This window comes from Helianthus annuus, chromosome 8, assembly GCF_002127325.2.
Source record: "Helianthus annuus cultivar XRQ/B chromosome 8, HanXRQr2.0-SUNRISE, whole genome shotgun sequence".
Lineage (NCBI taxonomy): Eukaryota > Viridiplantae > Streptophyta > Magnoliopsida > Asterales > Asteraceae > Helianthus > Helianthus annuus.
The window spans coordinates 1,598,645-1,622,075 of NC_035440.2; the positions used below are offsets into that span (position 1 = coordinate 1,598,645).

Below are 23,431 nucleotides of genomic sequence, written 5' to 3' on the forward strand. Positions count from 1 at the left end.
GTTATATGATCGTTTTACCAAATACTCTTTCCAACATCAACAAACCCTTTGTTAAAATTATTTTTAAACAATCACTAAGTTCTTTTACTAAATTTCTTTTCTAAGGGTCGACGTTTTCACAAGAACTTTCAAAGTTCAAAATTTCATGTTTTGATGCAAATGAAACAAACCCGTTATTTAAAAAAAAAAAAAAAAAAAAAACCTTCTCTACAACGCTTAACTCGTCATCCAAATTTCAAAACACGTGGGCTAGAAGACTTCATGGGGACCGACAATTTTCAACATACGTGAACTTCTTTTTTTTTTAAACAAAAGTAGCATTTCAATCATTACAAAATACGTTAAGCATGACCAATGAGTACTTTATGTTCCTTTACATATACAAACTATATTCTACCTTTCAAACCAAGCTCAATCTAATTTTGATTCGACAAACTCAACGTTTTGTTTAAACAACTATACATGCACATCATCATACACATTTTAGACGATATCTCGCGATAACATCATTTATATCGTTCGTATCTACATACCTAACTTTTTTTTTCTCCGCAATGTCTCAACGTACACCATATACGCAATATTTATTTTTCATACCTACACCTATGTTCATACGTTTTATGCTTGTACTCATACACATACTACTTACACGTTTTACGCTTCTACTTGTACACATACAACTTACACGTTTTATGTTTATGCTCATACATACATGCGTATTCATACTTGAACTTATGCTCATACTTTCATCCTTACTCATGATTCGTACATTCGTACCTATACGCGAGCGTAATCCGAGGGATTCGCTTACGTGGGTCCCATACATGCTTAAACATAAACATGCTAACATACGACATTCTTCTACGTACACATTCTTATTTTCAAATTCATGTATACCTTGATTCATACATAACTAGTACAAGCTATGTGGATCATGCGACGATCAGTATAATCGCGGGTGCACACGGGATTATAGTGATAGGCGTATGAGAACCATAGAGTGTACTACTGTGTATGGTAAGACACGGAACGTAACATGACCCCGAGTAACGAAACGGACGTAATGTGGTTAAAACATGGTGGATACGCCGCTGGTACTTCCTATATATAAGTGTTTTCACCATGTTACCAAACTTTCGTAAAACGTGCCATGAGAAATTCAGTGTGTTGCAGACCTTTTGGACCTAATACAACTTCACGCAACTCACAAACGCATTATATCCGATTATTCATGACGAGACTTCATCCTTAACACACTATGTTCATCTATCCAACACTTATGCTATTCACATACTTGTACTCTTTAAGAGCCATTCGTTCATTCTATACTCGTATTATTTTATACAAAACTCGTTCGCAATCCAGCTTGTTTAAACATTTGAGTCCTAACTTACCTCATTACCTATAAAATAGCCTCCCTATTCTCGAATCTTGTGTAACTATACTTAGTATACCTCTATTGCTTTATTTAAAGTAACAAACCTTTTCGTTCCTCTCAATAAACAGGATTTACGAAAGTATGATTTTTTTTTATACTATCCTTAAAAACTTCCCCTTGCAAATCTACCTTGATGTTCTCCAAAATTTGGTACTTTTCAAAACTTTCAAACTTCCCAAGTTTCAATTCTTAATGATCACCTTTATGCCAAAAACTCTTTCAAGCCTTCCTCTTGAATAAATTTCGGGACGAAATTTCCTAAAGGAGGGGAGACTGTAACGCCCTGCGTTTTCAAACTTCCTACATTTAGAAACCTTACGTGAAATTCTATCTTTGGAAATCTTGTGTTCTTATAACCATTCTTTCATCGTAATTGTTGTAAAATACGGAACTTGCTTCGTAAATAAAACTTGTACATTACACACTTTACCTAGTTAAATCATGTTTTATTTCATATTTCACCTTGTTACAAGTTAGGGGAAACATTGTTGCACATTATTACTCAACTTAACTAACAAAATTAATCATTATAATGTTTTAAAAAAAATAAAAAAATAAAGAAATATGGCAGCCCCAATTCAGCAAAATTCAGCCCATATAGTTGGGTTTTGTGGGCTAGTTTCAAGGTGTAACCCCTTCTAAACACTTCCAAAGCCCAACCCATTGAAACCCTAATCCTTCCCCCTATAAATACCACTTATAACCAGCCTCCCTACCACTTTTGCAACCCTAAAAACTCACAAAACATCCACCAAACCGTAGCTGAAAGCAAGGGTTCGAGTAGATTGACACCCCTTCACGAAAATGAGCATAACTCACTCAATTCTTATCCGATTCACTCGATTCTTTTTCCTACTTGCTTGTATAATCATGGGGTTCGATTCCTAGACTTCTCCTTGGAGAAATCAGACCTGGAAATGCCCCGAAATAGTCCATAAACTTTCTGTTTGTTTTTATGTTCATCAAAAACTTGTTTAAATCTATGCAACTTGTGTCCAACACATCTCATACCTATGTCCTAATGCTTACAACTTATCCCATGGTTGGTTAAGCTTAAAAACAAGGTTGAGACATCTAAATCAGAGGTTAAAACCTCATAAACTTTCTGTTTTTAATTAGGGTTTTACCCACAAGTAATGTTCAAGTGTGAAACTTGTTGAATGTGTGATGGTTGGATTAGCTTGGGCTATCCTTCATAAGAATCGACTCATTACTTGATGTTTTGCTATAGATTAGTTGTTGTTAATACCTTGATACTTGTATGTTCATGACCCTCCTTGTTGTTTATAACAACAAGTGTAGTGGTGAACAATAGAGGTGCCTAAATGGAAGCTTGTTCTTCCTACCTCATGTATGTATTCTATGACACAAAGAGGTACCTAAATGGAGACATTAATCTCCTACCTCATGCTTGAATCATAAGACTTGTAAACTATATAATATCTAAGTTATTCTATATGTATACATCTAAGTAACTAAGACTTGATGATGACTTAATAGTTATTTGTTAACTGGACGTTACATCATCTATGACCATGCCCTTGTTACGACTCTAATGGATCTTAGAATCCATGAAATCATACCAACTCTTTTGAGTTTCAATAGTGTCAAGAACAAGAGTTATGCGTACAAGATGATTATTTTCACCTATGTTACTTTCTATATATTAAAAACTCCGAATCTATAATCTTCCGTTATACGCCAAACTCACACACCTACGTTTCCTTGTGTAGAAGGACAAGGTGCTCCGAACTAATTCATCTACAAACTTGCTCTCGGAATTTCAAGTCACCACTTGTAAACCGTGAGTATACTCGTATTTCCCCCTTTTTACTTTTACCACTTTTGGGGTGTAACATGTTTACCTATTAAAACTTACACATGAACTTTTGTCTAAACACACGAACATTCCTATAACAATGCTTGTATATGTGATGGCTTGATACTTTAAATTTGGGTGATTCTTATGTGTTGAACTTATCATTAACTTCGTACGAGCCAAACCTTGACATATGTAGCGCTATAGGATTAACGACCCGCCTCTACTGAAACTTTGGTTATGTCATGAGCAAGTTGCGTTTTCTTGGTTTGATATGTTATACACATGCCATATTTAATGTTTATCTTGAATCGCATGCTTGCTATGAGGAATTGTTCACACTTTTATCTTATGCTATGTATGTACCAAACTTGTATACTCGCCTTTGCTTTTGCATTGAATTATTTTAAACATGTTACAGGTTGATGAAGACGATGCTAAGAAAAGAAATAGCGTTGATGCCTAGATACACATATAGACGTTAGGGTTTAATATGTTGTATCAAATTTTGTTATGTTATCATGTTGTTTCGTTAAACTTGTTGTATTTGAATTTCTTGTAATGTTGACTATTTGAAGTTATGAAATGAAATGAAATTTGGATTTTCTAAATATTGTCACAAATAGCGTTATGATGTCTCTAGCAATCTTCACACTTCGTCTCATCCCGATGTTTCCGCCATTGGTTGGGGTGTGACACCATCATCCATGATCAAATGTAGACTGAGTTGTGATGATCTTGAGGTCTTTTGAACACTATAAATAGCCACACTTGGCTCATAAGTTCACCACACCTCAAACACACTCATCTGATCATTTCAAGAGCTCTCAAGCATTCCTCTGTGTTCTTAAGTCTTCTCTCAAGCTTCTGTAAGTGATCTAACCCTTTGTGGTTTCACATTTCCTTAGTAATTAGCTAAAAACCAAACCGTCGTAAATACGGTTTGACTTTAAAATAAATCAGTGATGGTTCAGTCTTATGACGAATCAAAAGTAGTTTTGAGTTGGTATTAATGTGGGTAATAAACCTCTAAAAGGGTTCCCTCTGGTCACCGCTCTAACTATGTCAAATATCGAGTCAAACGCGCACTTAAAAAGTCAACAGAAAGTCGTTTTGCCATTTTGTACATAATCTGTAATGTATATGCTATGGAACCTGTTTTGATAATCATAAAATATGATAATAAGTATATAAACTTGTTTGCGCTCGTTTGAATCGACCGTTTGCTATATTGACCCGATTCGGAGCCGAATGTCGCAAAAGTTTGACTTTTGCTTTGACTTCAGTTCTGACCCGTTTTAGTGAGGTATAGATATGCCTTAGGACTCTCTTAGGACCAGGTTACATGATGGTATAAACCTCTGTGATCGGTTCATGAGTTATCCGAGTCTTTTGCGCATTTCCGTCATTCGCCTAAAAGTTGATCGTAACGCCATTTTAAAAATAAAACGAATATTTCGGACACGTGAACGGACCAGAACCTTGCTTGTTAAATCATAAGCATGTCCTTAAAATTTCACGTCAATCCGAGGTCTAGAATGAGAGTTATGCTAAAAGGCGCATTTATAAGAAACTTTTGTAATAAACGGCGCAATTAGCATAACGCCCATCTAACCCAAGATTTCGTCACCAAAACTTTCACCCACTGTTATAAAATAATATTTTGGGAATTTTAAAGATTTTTAATAATTTTTACCTTGCTCATAACCTGCGGTTATGGCTACGGTTCGGTAAATACCGAATATGCCCTTTTCGGCCAAAACATGAGTTCTACAAGGTCTTTTGACCCGATTCCAGTTGCTACTGGTTTCAAATAATAAATAAAGTATTTTAAGCTTTACAAGCTGTTCGGGAAACTCAGATTTCCTGTAGAACTCGAAAAGCCCTTTAAAAGTCTTTAAAATGACCGAAAAACCCCTACGGGGCATAATATTAACTTAAACTCGTTACGGGCATCACGGAAGGTATCCTACTGATACCACGACCTCTTTAAGGCATATTGACTTAGGAAATAAGCATAAGACTCTCATGGTTAGCCGTTTCGCCTATTGCGCGCACGGTTCGGCTTATGAAACTAGTTTTCATAAATTAGCCGATACGGGTCAAATTGTATTATTTGAACCCCGAAATCCAGAGTGTGAACATTGAACCCATATAAAACAAGTCTCTGAACTTGTTTGGGCAGAATCACATTCCATTCTCGGTTTTCGCCTTTTCGCGCGATTAAACCATAACTATATATCGGAACCAACCGGTCTAAGCTACGGCTAATATAAAGGACCGTTAGGATTCTAAGAGGTTAATTAAAACCTTCGTTCCAGATTAGGAGCCCCGGTAAAAGCTATCGGTGATTTAATCAAATTAAGGATAAATACTTGCAAAGGTAAAAACTTTTAACTTATTTCCCCTATACGGGCTTGGGTTACGGTATGTTAATACCGCTTGATTGAGCATTATATTCTTCCATCGCTGAGGTGGTTAATTTAAATAATATGATCGGCTCATTTAAACAGTTTTGTTTCTTACAAGCCTTTGGGGGGTTATTGACCGTTGTCCCGGATATCCTTGGCATCATTTTACGAAATGGCCACGACCATCGACATCCCGGTGTAGGCGTACACCCGGTATATATTGTCGACATATAAATTAAAAGACGTAGCCGTTGGTTTTTATACTACGGTTTTACGCAATGTGGTGTGTCAATTAATCTTTAACCCGGCACGACCCGGGCCACTGAACGCATAAAAGAACATGTAAAACGTTCACAAGATTATTATAATTTTCCCAAGTTATAAAAGAGTTTGTGCCTAGTGCATTCAAATCAATTTTAATAAACATTTTCAAATGTGTCAGTTGAACGTATTTACCAGTGTAAACTAACGTATTTTCCCCAAAAAGATTAAGTGCAGGTACTATACGAAATGGGCTGGTATTGGCGTCCTAAGCATCGTACATAGTCTCGCAAACTCGATGCTGTATCTGAATGAACAATATTTATTATTTTGATCCGCTGTGGATATATTCAACTTCTGTAATACTTTTGATATTACAGCCAGAGGTTGAAATCTATATATTTATCTTTAAGCTTCCGCTGTGCATTTATATAATTGTGTGGTTTGACTATATTGTTGCCAACATCGTCACGGTAATCCCCCACCGGGCCCACCAGTGATACACGTGGAAATCGGGGTGTGACATGTGAATTGGGTCGAACGGTCAGGTCGATCGAACAGTAGGTTTGATCGAACAGCCCAACCGTTCGATTGGTCCAACCGTTCGGGTAGTCTGCTCGATCGGCCAGAAGGCTCGATCGTCTGGACAGTTCAAGTGGATTGTTTCTTCCTTTGAGAAGGATGTGTTTGTGTATGATGGTTTGAACTTTTGAAGTTTTTGCAGCATTATTTTAAATCATTGAAGTGTTCTTACCTTTCAAGTCGGTCGATCGATCGAACGGTTCGTTCGATCGGTCGGCTGAACCGATCGGTTAGTCACTTCAGTTGTAAGGCCTTAGTAGAGGGTCACTCAATCGGACGGCATGTCCGATCGAACAGCATTCCAAGGCTTGGCAAGTTTGAAAACGATTAAGTGTTGAAGCATAGTATCTCATGATCCGAAGAGTAATGTTTACCAAGCAAAGTTCGATCGAACATTACTTCGTCAATACCAGACTTCATGAATTTGTAAAGTGTGGGACCATGTGCTAGCCGATCGGCTGGCCCGGTTGATCGGCTGGTAGGTCCGATCGGTTAGGCTGTTCGTTCGGACAGCCTAGCCGTTCGGCCAGCATTCTGACCTGGTTGGCCTGTCGTCTAACACTTGGCTGTTCTGATTGTTTGACGTTATACCGAGGTAGTTTGACAACGAGTTGAACCATAGAACTTTCATTCTTACTGGTTTCCCTTGTTCGGACAGGAATCACCCAAATCCGGCAGGTGAACTGTTCGGAATGGTAGTTTGGCGTTTAACCCGAAATCAGTGAACCTCGTAGTTAGAATCCGAATCTTGAACCACATAGTTGCTAGAAGAATTAGTGAGCTGGTTCAAGCTCCGTTTCTACCGGTTTGAAGGTGTTGAGTGTAAAAGAGTTGAAAGAAAGTCGGAAAATCCGTCTTTCAATCTTTCACACCGTGAAATGTTTAGATCTATGATAGATTTTAGTTTATTTATGTGGAAATCGGTTAGATCTAAGCTATTCATGGTTGAATGAGGCCAAAACATGATGTTCTTCAAGAACACCATGATGACATCACCCAAGAACACTTAGATCTTGGTGATTTCACGGTTAGAAATCAAGTTTTGAAAGATAGAAAGGTGTAGAATCATGTATTGATAAAAAACGTACAAGATTTAGAGTGAATACTTACCGGAGTTGAGAGAAATCTGAGAAAAGGTGAAGAACAAGAGCTGGTCGGTCAGAACTTTCCAAAAGTGGTAAAGAAGACAATGACAGGGCTATTTATAGACTTCCCAAAGGGGAAAGTCCTAACCGATCGGACAGATATCCTGACCGAACGGCCTGCTCGATCGAACAGCATGTTCGATCGGCTGGGCTGTTCGATCAGCGTGTTCCTGTTCGATCAGTAACCTGTTTCGAGTGTTTCACGATGATTTTTGGCATTTCGATTTCGATGGAGGATGATACGAATACGATAGAGTTTCCTAGTCAAATTACCTTCAGTCCCAACTACTATATCTAACATAAGCATCTATAATTCATGTTTCGATGTCGGTTTCGATTGAGTTCGATTGCTTTTCGAGTTTCGATTCGATTCGATTGATCATCACACATAACAACACAAAGTAAACATGCACAAATAACACATAAGGCTCACACACACGTATAACAACACCAAAGTTCGCATAATTCGAGTTTCAAGTTCGATGATGGTTTGATTAGCTTGATTATTGATTGATTAGTTTTATCACATTGTTACTTCCTGCTTATTCAAAGTCGATTAACAATTCGCATGATTAAACATTCGATTATCTTAATTAGATAACACTTACTTCACATAGTATAGAAATTAAAATAGACTAATTACAGTCAAAGGTCAAACTTTGACTTTGACTTTGACATTCGAAAACACGGGGTGTTACATGGATGGTCCCTGTGCTTTACACTTTGTAATACATTTAGTCCCTAACTTGGACATGCTAAAATCTTTAGATTTGCTAGCTGGGGATTAAATGTGTTACAATGTGTAAACCGCAGGGACCATCTGTGTACTTTTGAAAAACTAGGGACCAAATCCATACTTTGATAAATCATAGGGATGATCCGTGTACTTTACTCTTCACCAATCTATGGGCTTTAGTAAGCTTCCTTCGTTCCTCCGACTTCTTCTCAATAGACGTGAGTACATTCTCAATACCAAAATAGAAGATCCAGCAAAAACCACCTTTGTCGGCTACTGATGTTGCCGCTTCGATGTGATTCGTCCTCTACTTCTTAGTGTAAGGCTGTTCCCATTGGTGACCCAAACATGGTTTGGGTTGATGAAATCAATTAAAGAAAAAGCAAAATACAAGAAAAATTGATAACCTGGGTTGCAACCTAGGTTGATGATTTCCTATGCCATATGTCACAACAAGAGTAGGCATCACTATTATTTTCTTTTTCTTTTTTGTTTGTTAACAATTAGTTTTAAATATAATCAGTTTTTTTCTAATAACTTATAATTTTTAAGTTTTTTCAAAAATCTAAACAAACTATCTTGTTTATTATATTTTTGTGAACATCCTGATATAAATTTTATTAAAGCCAGAGTTCGTTCAGAAAAAAATATTTAGAAATATAAAATAAATATAGATTGTTTCATGAATGTTTTTTTTTCATTTTTCTTATTTTATATTTAAAATAAAAACTATTTGTTTCAAAATAAAGAAAATATATATATTTTAACAGTTTAAATTAAATAAAATAATATCCATAAATTATTTATTTAATAAAAGTTAATTTGGGTTAGGTTGCTAATGGGTGTGAAAGTTTGTGTTGGGTTGGGTTGTGTAGGTGGAAGAGAGAGAGAAATTAGTATTTTATTAAAGATTGGGTTGGGTTGGGTTGGGTTGGGTTGGGTTGGGTTGGGAATGTGGATAGTCTAAGTAACCTTCTACCATTCGTGCTTATTTTTTATTTCTTTAGCTATTTTGTTGGATCTGAAGTACATTTTTCTAAATTGGATTGATGATGAATTTGATAAAGGTGAGGTTGGAAATTTTGACGGGAAAAACAATGGAGATATAAAGCTCTGTGATGAAGGGTTAGGAAAACCGAGTTACAATTTAATTTGGTTTTTCAGTTACATACACGATTCAGTTTTGGGTTTTTTTATTTTTTTATTTTTTTATTTCCAGTCGTCATTAAACACCCTCATATTGATTACCTTCATGATCTCAGTCTATTAAACCTAATGAGGACCAACAAGACAAAAGCCCAAGTTGATTAACTAAGTGATTAACCCAATTAATTCAATATGCCTAACAACAACGTGCGGGAAAATTCACTTATACCATCAAGGAAGGTGAGATTAGGAATGAGCATGGTACCGGACCGGTATCGGTACCGAAAAATGGGAAAATGGGTACCGATATCAGTACCGAAAATAATCGGTACGATCCGGTACCGGTAAATCAACCAAAATGCAGATACCAATACCGGTCCTGAAAAATAGGAAAAATGGGTACCAATACTGAAAATGTAGGTTTGGTACCGGTAACCGGTACCAAATGTTGATCCCTAGGTGAGATTAAGAATTTTGACGGGAAAAACAATGTTGTTAGATTATTCATCTACTTGTTAGTGTAAGTAACCTTCTACCATCCGTGATTGTTGCTGCTTTATTTAGCAAAGTTGTTGGATCCAAAATACATTTTTCTGAATGGATTGATGACAAGTTCAATGAATGTGAAATTGGGAATTTTGACGGGAAAAACAATGGATATTTGAAGAGTGGGTTGAGTTTTGCGGTTGAATCGGAGTTTTGTAACGAAGGGTTAGGAAACCAAATTTACAATTCAATTTATTTTTTGCGTTATTGGGAATTTTGAAGGGAGAAACAATGGATATTTGAAGAGTGGGTTGAGTTTTGTGGTTGAATCGGAGCTTTGTAACGAAGGGTTAGGAAACCGAATTTACAATTCAATTTAAGTTTTGGTTATCGATACGATTCGGTTTGGGCTTTCTTTTTTCGATTTTTAGTTTTTATCAAACACCCCTCATATGATTAGCTTCGTGAGCATAATACGATGCCAACCTAGTAAACCTAATGATGACTCATAGAATAAAAGCCTATTTTTGTTAACTAAGTGATTAACCCAATTGTTACATCTCCAAACAAGAAGATCAAGAAACCATTAAACAAATCTCACACACACACACACTCTCTCTCCACCTTCAAGATGACTGACTTTCACCCGTCAAATCATTACAAAACCTCAACAAGACCATAAACCCAGATGTAATCGAATCAATACTTCGTCAAAATCAATCATGTGACCCCAAAAGACTCCACCTTTTTCCTCAAATGGGCCTATACTCAAATGGGTATTTCTCAAATTCTCAAAAGTTTCAAAATTTGAAGTCTTTTTTATTCTTGCTTTGTGTTATTGCAATTCTATTCAGTTAAGAAAAGCTAGTGATATTCTTGACCAAATGATAGATACCCATAAGCCATTTTCACTTTCAGATGTTGTAGATGCAGTTGCAAGTGTTAGGTTAAGTTCTGTAGTGTTTTCACAGTTTATTTATGCTTATAAGAACAAATGTACAGAATGTTTGATGAGGCTGTCTGTTTACTATTAAGTTTCAAGAATGCGGATATGTTTCCGAATTCGGTGTGTTTGAACTCTATGATGAATGATCTGTTGAGGAATAATAAGATGGATTTGTTTTGGAAGGTGAATGAGAGGTTAGTTGAGGCTAACATGACTCGTGATGTTTATACGTATAGTCATGTGATTATGGCGTATTGTAAAAGTGGGAAAATGGATGAGACGAAAAGGGTTATGTAGACACAGACTTGTCAATGAAGCTCTTAAGTATAAGAAATCAATGAATGTAAAAGGTTTGGTTCCCGATGAGTATACGTACGCGATAATCATGGATGGGTTATGCAAAGCAATGTTTCCAAACCTGGACCGGACGGTCCGGCCGGGATCCGGAAGGTAAAGTGGGCCGATCCTGTGAGTTTGGCCGTTTCAACTTCAACCCGGGGGCCGGGCCTTATCGATGAAGCTTTTGAGTTAAAAAGATCAATGGCAACGGAGGGTTTAACGCATGATATTTATACGTACACGAATCTTATAGATGAGTTATGAAAATTGAAGAGATTTCAAGATGCAAAATTGCTTTTAGAAGACATGTTAAATGCGGGTTTGTATCCGGATAGTTTTACATATACCGCGTTGATCGACGGATTCTTGAAACAAGGCGAAGTAGACGAGGTGTTCAAGATGAAAAACGAAATGGTCGCTAAAGGGATCAAAGTTAATCTTGTGACGTTTAATTGCATAATCGATGGATTATGTAAGCTCGGTTAGTGTGATAAGGCGATGGAGATTCTCGAAAAGATGAAGGAAGCGAGCATTTTACCAGACGTTTTTTGCTACAATTCGTTGATTATTGGTCTCTGTAAGGCAAACATAATGGAGGAAGCACGTGTATTTTTGGCCGAAATGACGAAAAACAGAGTGAAGCCGAACGCTTTCACTTACGGAGCGTTTATTTCCACTTATAACAATATAGTAGAAGTTAAGGCTGCAAACGTGTATTCAGTGAAATGATCGGTCTCGGAATCATTCTAATCAAGTGATTCTGGCGTCTGTTATCGACGGTCAGTGTAAAGAAAGAAACTCTAAAGAAGCCGTTGCGATGTTAAAATATATATTGGGAAAATGTATTATTCCCGATGTACAAATCTACAATGTGTTTGTACACGTTTTTTCTTTCGAAGAATCAAATTACGGAATTAGCGATGAAAGTTGTCTCTGAGGTTCAGGAAAAGGGTTTAAATCTCGATGTTTTCTATTACAGTTCACTAATTATGGGGTTCATCAAGCAAGGTGATCTACAGTCCGCATTCCAGTTTTTTGATGAAATGCAAGTGAGAAACATTCGTCCGAATATTGTCACTTACAATATTAATGGACTACGCAAGATGGGTGATGTTAAAAGAGCAAGAGAGTTGTTTGATGAAATGAAGAAAGAAGGCGTGATGGTTTAGTGAAGTGCTTTGACTTTGCCTTTGACTTTAATCAAATTTTGTAACAAACTCAATGTAATGCCTGCGTCCCTAGACTTTCAACTTTTGTCACTTTTAGCCCCTATACTACGTGATATTTGATACTTGGTGAATCTAATGCTATGAATCTTATGAGACTTGAATCTAGATACTTGATTCTTGACACTTGATACTTCGAAACTATGATTCTTGATACTTGGACTCTAGATTCTTGACTCTTGATACTTTGGTGCTTGACTCTTGGGGCTCGTGAAACTTGAGACTTGGTTGAATGAGGGACTAGAGTCTTGTCACTGGCGGAATCTATGAAACTTGGAATCTTTTGTATTAATAACGTAATCTAGTTATGTGATACTATGACCAAATAATACGCAACGCTGAATCTAACTCGCAAACGAATCAAAGACGGTTAAACGGAAAGGATGGGATTGGCCGAATGGCAATCTGATCGGATGACCATCCGATCGGATGATCAACATATCGGATGGCCATTCGATCGAAGTGCCATCTGATCCGTGCACACCGCCTTACACCCTCGCTCTGACACTATAAATAGGCCTGTTACATCATTCTCACTGATGTGACAGCCTCACTCGATACAGAGGCACGCACTCCTACTTCTTCTTCATTTCTCGACGATTTCAGTACGTTTTACACTAGACTCTTGTAAAACCTTGATCTAAATGTTATTCTCTACATGATTCTCCTTTAAAATCTCACTTTTCACCATGAAATCTCTGAGATTTGAGCTCTTGGGGGTGACATCATCATGGTGGTTTGTACAAACTATTGTGTGATGACATTCCTGCCAAAATTTAGCTCAAATATAAGGAATTTCATGCGTTTTACACTAAATCTTTACTAAATCTAAACTTTTCAGCTAAAACTTATGTTTTCTCTCTTCTTTTCTTAAATTTTCACTTAAACGGTGAAATCTGGATCTGAACGGACTGAAGACTTGATGATTAGTCTTGAGTCAGCTTGGAAATGGATTGTTGCCGGAGAAGATGACCGGAGTACGGATTCCGACATAAACCCCCATCAAGAACAGACGGTTGGACGGACCGGGGTGATTCCCATCCGACCAGAACGGCTGAACATTGATGTACTTACCATTGTCTCAATATGTACCATGCCGTCACCGTCAAACCAGAAACTTAGAAACTTTACAAGGTTATAAACGGGACAAGGACAACTCAATCAAATGACAATCCGATCAGATAGCCCTCCGATCGAACCACCATCCGATCAGGTGACACTTGCCTCGTAACCATTGAATACTTTGAAACCTTGAATCCTTGATCGTCGAATGGCAATCCGATCGGATAGCCATCCGATCGAACTGCCATCCGATCGAGGTAACAATGTGTATGGAACCCTTCAACACTTAGAAACTTTTTCTAGAAACTTGAACACTTGGCAAAACTTTTGGAATCACAACCCTTGGATCGAATAACCATTCGACCGAACGACCATGCGTACGGATGACCATCCGATCGGATGGCAATCCGTCCCCCACACAATAGTCATCCCAATCGAATGGCAATCTGATCGAATAGCCATCCGATCGAACAACCATTCGATCAAGATGACTGATCCGACACTTGGTTCGAATCTCGTTGTTTTGTCCGACACTTACCTGCTGTAATCTAATCAGGCTAAACCTAAAGAGCTCCCTTTGATCCAATAACAGTTAATCTGTTAAGCAATTGTTGTGAGTATACTCGATCCCGTTTTGTTTTAAACTTTGGGATGCAACATGTATTCTACTAAACTATGACACTTGAAACTTTTAGAATCTAACCTCTATCCTATGTGTATGTGAAACTTGTGATTCTTGATTCTTTGTGTTATGTGAACATTTAATCCAGAGTGTGTAGTTCCGCGTTAACAATAGTAGCGCTATAGGAGATGCACCTCCCCATTATTCTCGGGGGTATTGTTAGGAGGATTCTAGTTTTCCTTGATTCTTGGGAAAACACTAAAGCATCGGGACACTTGGGCTATCACTTGGACTGCAAACACTAGCACGGCTGAAACTATTTTGTCACTACTAGAAAAATTAAAATTTTTGACACCTTTTTCCGTAGGAAATTCGTCATAACTCTCGCTTTTCTACGAATTTGTGACAAAATGCATATGTAGGAAAACCACTCGTAGGAAACTGATTTCTTACGCATTTTCTACGCATTTTCCTACCCATTTTTGACAAAAAAGAGCTCTCACAAATTGCTACAAATTTTCTAGGCATTTTCATACCCATTTAATGGAAGTTAATTTTTAATTTTTGCTACACAATTGTCACGAAATTTAATTTTTATATTTTTTCATAGTTTATGACAAATTTCCTACTACCTGTTTACTACACATTTATGACGAATTTATAATAAATAAAATGAAAAAAGAAAATGTTTTTGGCGATGATTTTATGTAAAAAACCCTTCAGTAAAAATATGCTTTGTTTAAAGAAATAAAACTAAAAACTATACAAACTCAATAACATTAATCATAAATTTATACAAATTTACAAACAAAAAACTCAATAACATTAATCATAAATTTATACAAATTTACAAACAAAAAATGTATATCTGATTGTTCCTCTTACTGCCGTCTTTGACCCGAAATCGCGAACCAAAACTTCATCGAACAAGAATTATTTGATTCTGCCTCTTACCTTCTCTCTTTCTCTCTCTTAAATCTGCAAGATGTGGGGGTTGTCAGAGAACATGTCGACCGGGATTAAGAATTGTCGGAGAAGTATAAGAGTACCGCCACCGCCGCTGTAAACGACGACACCTCAACGGAGAAGCAACCCCCGTCATCGGAGACGGCACTGACCACCACCGGTTCTCTCCCTCTTCTCCATTTCCTCCATCTCTCTCCTTTCTTTCTCCGTCGCTGAAGAGAAGCCACGCCGCCGTCGCCATGTGCGGCGGTTCTCCCCTTTTTATTCTGTTTCCAGATCTGTGAGGGTGTGGGTGAAATGAAGGTGTGGTTGGCTCGCCGGAGACACTGGCCGGAGTTTATCTCCGGTGACCGGCTCGTAGAGAAAGGAAACAGAGAATTCTGTGGGTGTCGGCTGAAGAAATAAGGGGCATGTTAGGGTTTTGTAATTATAATTGGGTTTATATACTAGTGTTTGAAATTGGGCTTGGGCCCAAGGCCCGCAAGCCCATCTCTCTTGTTTTTAAGCGACCCGATAAGTCACTGAAGCCCATTTCCGCACCCGAACGTCGTATGAGGTCGTAAATCAAAATTTTAAGGTTGAGCGCACTTAAAATTATGCCGTAAGCCGTTAATAAGCGCGTATGCTCGTCAGTCGCGATAAATCACGTAAACTGCGTAGTTCGTCGTTTTTAATGCGTTTTTCAGTCCGTTTTCAAATACGGATAATAAAATTTAAAAACGAAGCTAAATACATCATAATATACTAATATCGAGACGTAATTGGCTTAAACGTTTGTTAATCGCGTAATTAGAAGCCGTTAAGTACCGGTTGTCACATTTTTCACACCAGAAATCGTTGGAACGTCGTAATATATAATTTTAGTATTAATATGCGTAAGATATGGTTGGTTTAATTAAATGAATAATTGCATATTTCCCCCTACTAAGCTTTTTAATTGCATATTTACCCAACTCCAATTTAAAATTGCATATTTTCCATCCTCTATTAAAAAGACAAAATTGCCCATTTCAAATTACAAAAATCCTATGATATATAAACATCATGTGCGTAACCAGGTTTAACACTCCGTAACGTTGTGGAATAAAATTTTAGGATCAAATTATGAAAAATAGAGTCGGTAGTCGCGTTTGGCGTGTTTGCTTGTCGTTTACGATAATAATTGCGTAAAGTTGCGTCGTTCGCCGTTTCAATCCGGTTTCGACTACGGTTATTAAAATTTAATTACGAAGCAAAATATATCATAAAATCTCAGTTTCGTTGCAGGTGCGTTCGTTACCGTTTAATATTTCGCATATTTTTCGCAGATCGTCATACGTGCACTGTAAAGTCGAAAAGACGTTCCTAGGCACTCCAAGGGTCTAATTAAGTTAGTTCGCATCATAAACACCATTTATTATCGTATTAAACATCTGTTAATCGTGTAATTAGAGGCGTAAATTACCGGTTGTCACACTAACCCACCACCACATACACCCCTTCACCTTCACCCATCATCACGAGCGCCGTCGAACCCAAATCAACTGCCGTCACCGCACCTAAAGGACATAACGTGCAACATTTTCAAACATTTAAATATTTTTTCAGTTCAAGTTTAAATTTAGAAGGTTAAAGTATGGGGTGTTAGGCCATGTGTAAGGGCACTAAGCTAGTTAAAAATTTATACTTAGGGTTGTTTTAGTGGGCTTTGGGCTTGGGCCCAAGGCCCACAAGCCTAATCTCATGCGTTTAAGCGGCCTGAACTTATTTACGAACCGGTTTTTAAAACCCGAACACTCCGTAACGTTGTAGAATAAAATTTTAGGATCAATTATGAAAAATAGAGTCGGTAGTCGCGTTTGACGTGTTTGCTTGTCGTTTACGATAATAATTGCGTAAAGTTGCGTCGTTCGCCGTTTCAATCTGGTTTCAATTACGGTTATTAAAATTTAATTACGAAGCAAAATATATCATAAAATCTCAGTTTTGTTGCAGGTGCGTTCGTTACCGTTTAATATTTCGCATATTTTTCGCAGATCGTCATACGTGCACTGTAAAGTCGAAAAGACGTTCCTAGGCACTCCAAGGGTCTAATTAAGTTAGTTCGCATCATAAACACCATTTATTATCGTTTTAAACATCTGTTAATCGCGTAATTAGAGGTGTAAATTACCGGTTGTCACACTAACCCACCACCACATCCACCCCTTCACCTTCACCCATCATCACGAATGCGTAGCAAGTTGCTACGCATTTCCTACGCAATAAATCGTCCATCACAAATGCGTAGCAAGTTGCTACACATTTCCTACGCAATAATTAATAATAATGCTGATTAAACATTAAAATATAATCTAAGTATAGTAATAAATATTTCGTCGTAAATTCGTAGCAAGTTGCTACACATTTCCTACGCAATAAATGTTCCATCACAAATGCGTAGCAAGTTGCTACACATTTCCTATGCAATAATTAATAATAATGATGATTGAACATTAAAATATAATCTAAGTATAATAATAAATATTTCGTCATAAATGCGTAGGAAGTTACTATGCATTTCTGACGCAACAATTAATATAACCGTCATAAATGCGTAGCAAGTTGCTACGCATTTCCGACACAATACTTAGAGTTAGTATTTTTGTCACTATTGTGTCACAAATTTGCCAAAAAAATCAAGGTCTTTTTTCCGTAGGAAATGCGTAGTAAATGTGGCAGAATTTGCTACACATTTTTTTGCGTAGAAAATTTTCGTAGCAAAATGACCACTTTTCTAGTAGTGTGTTATCATTTACATGATGGATATGAGTTGTTCTTTTAAACTATTATGCTATATATTCAAACTTGTATACTCGCCGGTACATTTTTGTACTGACTCTATTTTAATACATGTTGCAGGCTAATAGAAATGCTGGATACTGGAATCAAGCTAGGATGATGCTTGGAAACTCATCTAGATAATTAAGTTATGAGTAATGCTTGAGACTTGATGTAACCTATTGATACTTGTTGGTTGACTTGATATTCTAGACAGTTTATTGCATGAAATTTAGTTAAACTATATTGAAACAATAGTGTTATGGAAATCTCATGAACAATCTGAACGCTTAGTGCCGCACCCCGATGTTTCCGTCATCGGTTGGGGTGTGAGACTCAAATAGCCAAAAGGTAATATTCAACTATATGAAGTAGTTGTGTTTGTGGTAGATTATGTTTTTTTTTTCTAATTCTTACCTTTTTATCGCTTCCAGATATTGATACATTGGATTTTTTTTTGAAAGATCATCTAGAGCCTTCTCATTTTTCACAATCCGCATTGCGTGTCCAATACAACTGTTGGATCTTCAATTGTTACATAATAAAGTGAGATTGGGAATTTTGATGGGAAAACGATGTTGCTGGATTATTTATTCACTTCTTAGTGGTAGTAACCTTCTAATATCCGTGATTGGTGTTGTTTTTTTTTCTAGCAAAGTTGTTGGATTAAAAAATTACATTTTTCTGAATTTGATTGATGCGAAAAACAATGGAGATGCGAAATGCGGGTTGAGTTTTGTGGTTAAATCCGATATTTGTAATGAAGAAGCAAACTGAAAACCGAATCTATAAATCGATTCATTTTTTTTGTTACGGATATGAATCGGTTTTGGGGTCTTTTTTTTCGATTTTCAGTTTTTATTAAACACCTTTATATTGATTAGCTTCTTGAGCTTAACATGATCTTTGTCTAGTAAACCTACCGAGGACTAATAGGAAAAAAGCCCAATTTGAATAACTAAATGGTTAACTCAATTAATCCAATAGGAACAACAACAACATGAGGCACAATTCACTTATACCATGAAGGTGAGATTGAGAATTTTGACAGGAAAAACAATGTTATTGGATCATTCGCCTAGTTCTTAATGTAGGTAACCTTTTACCATGGTGATTGTTGTTGCTTTCTTTAGCAAAGTTGTTGGATACGAAATACATTTTTTTGAACTGGACTGATGATAAATTTGGTGAAGGTGAGATTGGGATTTTTGACATTAAAAATAAGGGATATGCTGTTGAATCAGAGCTTTGTAATGAAAGGGTAGGTACCAAAATCGAAAAGGAATCGAATTTGAATCGACTTTTCGGTTGCGGGTATTATTCTTTTTTTGGTTTTTTTTTTCGATTTTAACATCCCTCGTATTGATTACCATTATGAGCTTAACATGATCCCAGTCTGGTTAACTAAACGCGTCCTAACATGACAAAAGCCCAATTTGATTAATTAAGTGATAAACAAAATTAATGCAATCGAACCAACAACGTGAGGCATAATTCACTTGTACTATGAAGGCGAGATTGGGATTTTTAATGGGGAATTCAATGTTATTAGATTATTCACATTCTTCTTAGTGTAAGTAACATTTTACCATCCGTGATTGTTGTTTTCTTTAGCAAAGTTGTTGGATTTAAAATACATTTTCTGAACTGAATTGATGATAAACTTCATGAAGGTAAGACTGAGAATTTTGATGGGAAAAACCATGGAGATGCGAAGGATGGGTTAAGTTTTATGGTTGAATCAGAGCTTTGTAATGAAGGGGCAGGTACCAAACCGAAAAGCGAATTTATAATTCACTTTGGTTTTATCGGTTACAGATACGATTTGGTTTTTGGGTTTCTTTTTTGGTTTTCACGTTTTATTCACACCAACGTATTGAGTACCTTCGTGAGGTTACCATGATCTAAGTCTCGTTAACCTAATGAGGCCTAACAGGACAAAAACCTAAGTTGATTAAGTAAGTGATTAACCTAATTAATTCAACAGGCCCAACAGGCCAACAACAACGTTAGGCATAATTTGTTTATACCATGAAGGTGAGATTGGGAATTTTGGCAAAAAAAAACATTGGAAATCCGAATAGTGGGTTGACCTTTTTGGTTGAACCGTAGCAATGTAATTAAGGGTTAACAAATGAACCAAAAATCAAGTTTACAATTCGATACGGTGTTTTCGGTTAATACGATATTAGTCTAGTTAACCGAAAGATGGATAATAGAACAAAAACCAATTTGATTAACTAAGTGAATGAAACAACTAATTTAATAGGCATAACAACTTGAGGCACAATTCACTTATACCATATGACTAGGCCCAATTTATGTGTATGTGTTAGATCCAATTATAATCATTATATAATATAGAGTTTTATGTGGATTACATTTATACAGTCGCAAACATACTTAACATCCATCTTAACATTAAATCCAATTACATTAAAAGGGTTGCATGCTCCTCTGTTCCCAGATTTTCGGTCTATTCTCAGCATATGTCCTCCCAATGCTCTTATTGTGGGGCGTGTTAGAAGGAAGATACCCAATTATTCCATAATTAGCATATCTTATATCTTCAAATTTATTTGCATACTCAATTATCTGTCCTCACAGTGATCAGCCAGCCTCTTTAATCTTATTCTCAATAGTCTACGACACAAACTTCGGCTTCACAACGATCGGTTTCTTTATCAATATTCCTTTACCAAGGAGCATAAAATAACCTAAATGAGTAATATCAACCACTGGTGCATTATCAACTAAAGCTGAATCGGTAACCACTTTAGACTTTAGGAATAAGTGACCAGAGCCTATCAACATTAACGATAGGGCAATAGAACTTGTTACAGAGCTTTAGAAGTATCACATACTGACCTTACTAAAGAAACCGAGATGGTACTTGTCGAAGAGGATGCAGTGGTGGTGCATACCCCCGGTGTCACCATGACCTCCTGGATACTTTTGGTGTTTTCCAATACGGTCATGGTTGGTGCTCATGTGGCCGCATTTCTTTAGGTTTTACAAAGTATAGTCATCATTAGAGATGGAATTAAGGTTTTGAGTGGTGGTTATTGTTCAAGGAGAGATAGAAATTGTCCTATTTTGGGCTTTTGTTTATAGAAGGGATAACTTTGTTAAATAGTAACCATGTTTTAAGAGTGTTCCAATCAGGTCACTCATGAAATTTTTTGTTTCAATCAGGTCACTAAAGTTTAGTTTATATTTCAATCCTATATATTTTACCTAAATAGAAGGTTATCCATCCTACATACATGACATTTATTTCTATGTTTTAAATATGTTGACATGGCTTATAAATGACAACATTGATAAAAAATTGTATAATTTTCTAAATTTCGACTTTTTTAAAGTACTAAAAAAATTTTAAAAATGGCAAAAAAAAGGTAGAAGATATTTTGTCAAAATTTTTTAAAATTATCAAAACTATTATAAAAGTGCAAGTTCATTCATGAATCTTTACTACATATGCATTTTCACTCTATACTTCAATTATGTTGTTACCACTTGGAACAACATTATAATGCCTACACAATCAACCCGAAAGTCTATAAAAATTCATATCAAAATAGCAAAAATTTAATGATACAACCATTACCTTTGATTCTTTCTAATATCTTATAGTTTCTTTCTGATTGTAGAGCATAAGATGTTTAAAGCTTTTCAATTCTTTCACCACTAAGATCATTCTACACATCACAAATGTTCTTAATATCTTATAACATACTGATAATAGGTTTCCATGCATATGCTTGAATACAATATCTTCTATGTTCATCATACAAAGAACAAAAAGAGTCAAAAGCTTGATTGAATTAGTATTTAAATTGGCTCCAAAGAATTTACCTGTTGTTCGATTGGTACTTAAAAAAAGGTCGTCGTTGTTATTGGATTAGTCAAAGGCTTGATCGACATTGCTTGACGACAATTGTTCTTGATTCGCCATCTTCAACAAGTAATTCCTTACTAGAAAATTAGGCCATGCAAACATTTAATGATTTCATGTCAAAACATGTGTGTGTACGTGTGCAAATTGAGTCAACCAATCAATAACATGTACTTAAACATCCGATATTAAAATAAAATAAATATAATCCATACTTTTTCAACTCTCTTTGTGACTAATCAAGTAATCATGATGTAAAATCTTTATTACAAGTAGTAGGGGCTCAACAAGACATGAAACATAATATTTTTGTAACTTTCATCAAGTATCATTAGAAACTAAATCTCTCTTCACTTTCATCATCTACCCATGACATGTTCTTGAACAATGTCACAAATGAGGTGCTTCTAAAGTTGATAGGGTGGGTGGTGCGACGATGGGTGGTGGTGCAACGGTAGGATTTGAGAACAATGGTAAGTTTATGGGAACATGAATGGACGATCTATGTATTAGAATGTTATATTTGATTGTTTAATTTGTTTCTAGTAGAATGTTGTATTTGATTGCTAATTTGTTTTATTTTAAATCTCTTTTATTATTCATGTCGCAAAAAACTACATAAATGCCACATAGGATAGTTTACCTGTTATTTAGGTAAACAATATATGATTAGAACACAAGTACAACTTTTGCCAATGTGGGGCTAACCCACTTGGTAGAGATACATGCCTCTTAGAGGAGAGGCTCAGGTCCAAACAACCTAGACAAGGAATATCATCAATAAAGTGGCAAAGGATTTGCAAATTTACAGAGAATGAGCGTTATTCTAGCTTGACAAGTGGTTAGATTAAGGCGTTCTATAAAAATCCGTTGAAGGATCATTTGGGAGTTGATGCTAGAGAGTAAAATGCATTAGATTCAATGTTCAAAATTGATCAGTAGATGGAAGACAACGACGAATATTGATACATGGAGATGGATTGATAAACCAACGATACTTTTTCGGTACATTTTCTTAGGAATGTTATTGAAAGGGTCATGTTTAATATTGATTCTTACATATACACAATGGGGTTAAGTGAGTACCACTAAAAGTTAATTTCTTTGGTCGAGTAGCTGGTTTGGATAGAATTGCCATGAAGGAGGCGCTTGTTAGAAGAATGGTGTCGGTGTAGTGTCAAACACGAAGATCATTTTCTATTTTCGCGAAAGCTAATTGAGAGGTGATCAAAGGGTGGTACAAAAACATGGCTATGGATAATATTGTTATTATTGTAGCAAAATCACTAATTTTATGTTCATGTTCTTTTGCTTTTAAAATATTAAAATCTATATACACACAATTACAATTGTGGCCAGTATCAATATATCTTCTAATTTGCAGGTTTCATATTTATTACGGTATTAAACGATAAATATACATTCAAATACATCGAAATACATTTTGATGTAGTTAGCTCTGTTATAATTTACCATATCAATAAATTTAGAACTCCGATTCTTTTTGTACGAGCACTATGGCGCATGCCTTCGAGATATAAAACAGGCC

General features: G+C 36.3%; 1 protein-coding gene across 1 annotated transcript; it reads left to right on the forward strand.

Moving 5' to 3' along the window:
* The first annotated feature begins 9,730 nt into the window (after positions 1 to 9,730).
* Positions 9,731 to 11,795, forward strand: LOC110873913 (pentatricopeptide repeat-containing protein At5g64320, mitochondrial-like). Its single transcript, XM_022122943.1, has 5 exons — positions 9,731 to 9,778; positions 10,038 to 10,223; positions 10,879 to 10,970; positions 11,027 to 11,258; positions 11,583 to 11,795. The coding sequence occupies exons 1-5, from the start codon at positions 9,731 to 9,733 to the stop codon at positions 11,793 to 11,795; spliced, it is 771 nt and encodes a 256-aa protein (XP_021978635.1).
* The last annotated feature ends 11,636 nt before the right edge of the window (positions 11,796 to 23,431 follow it).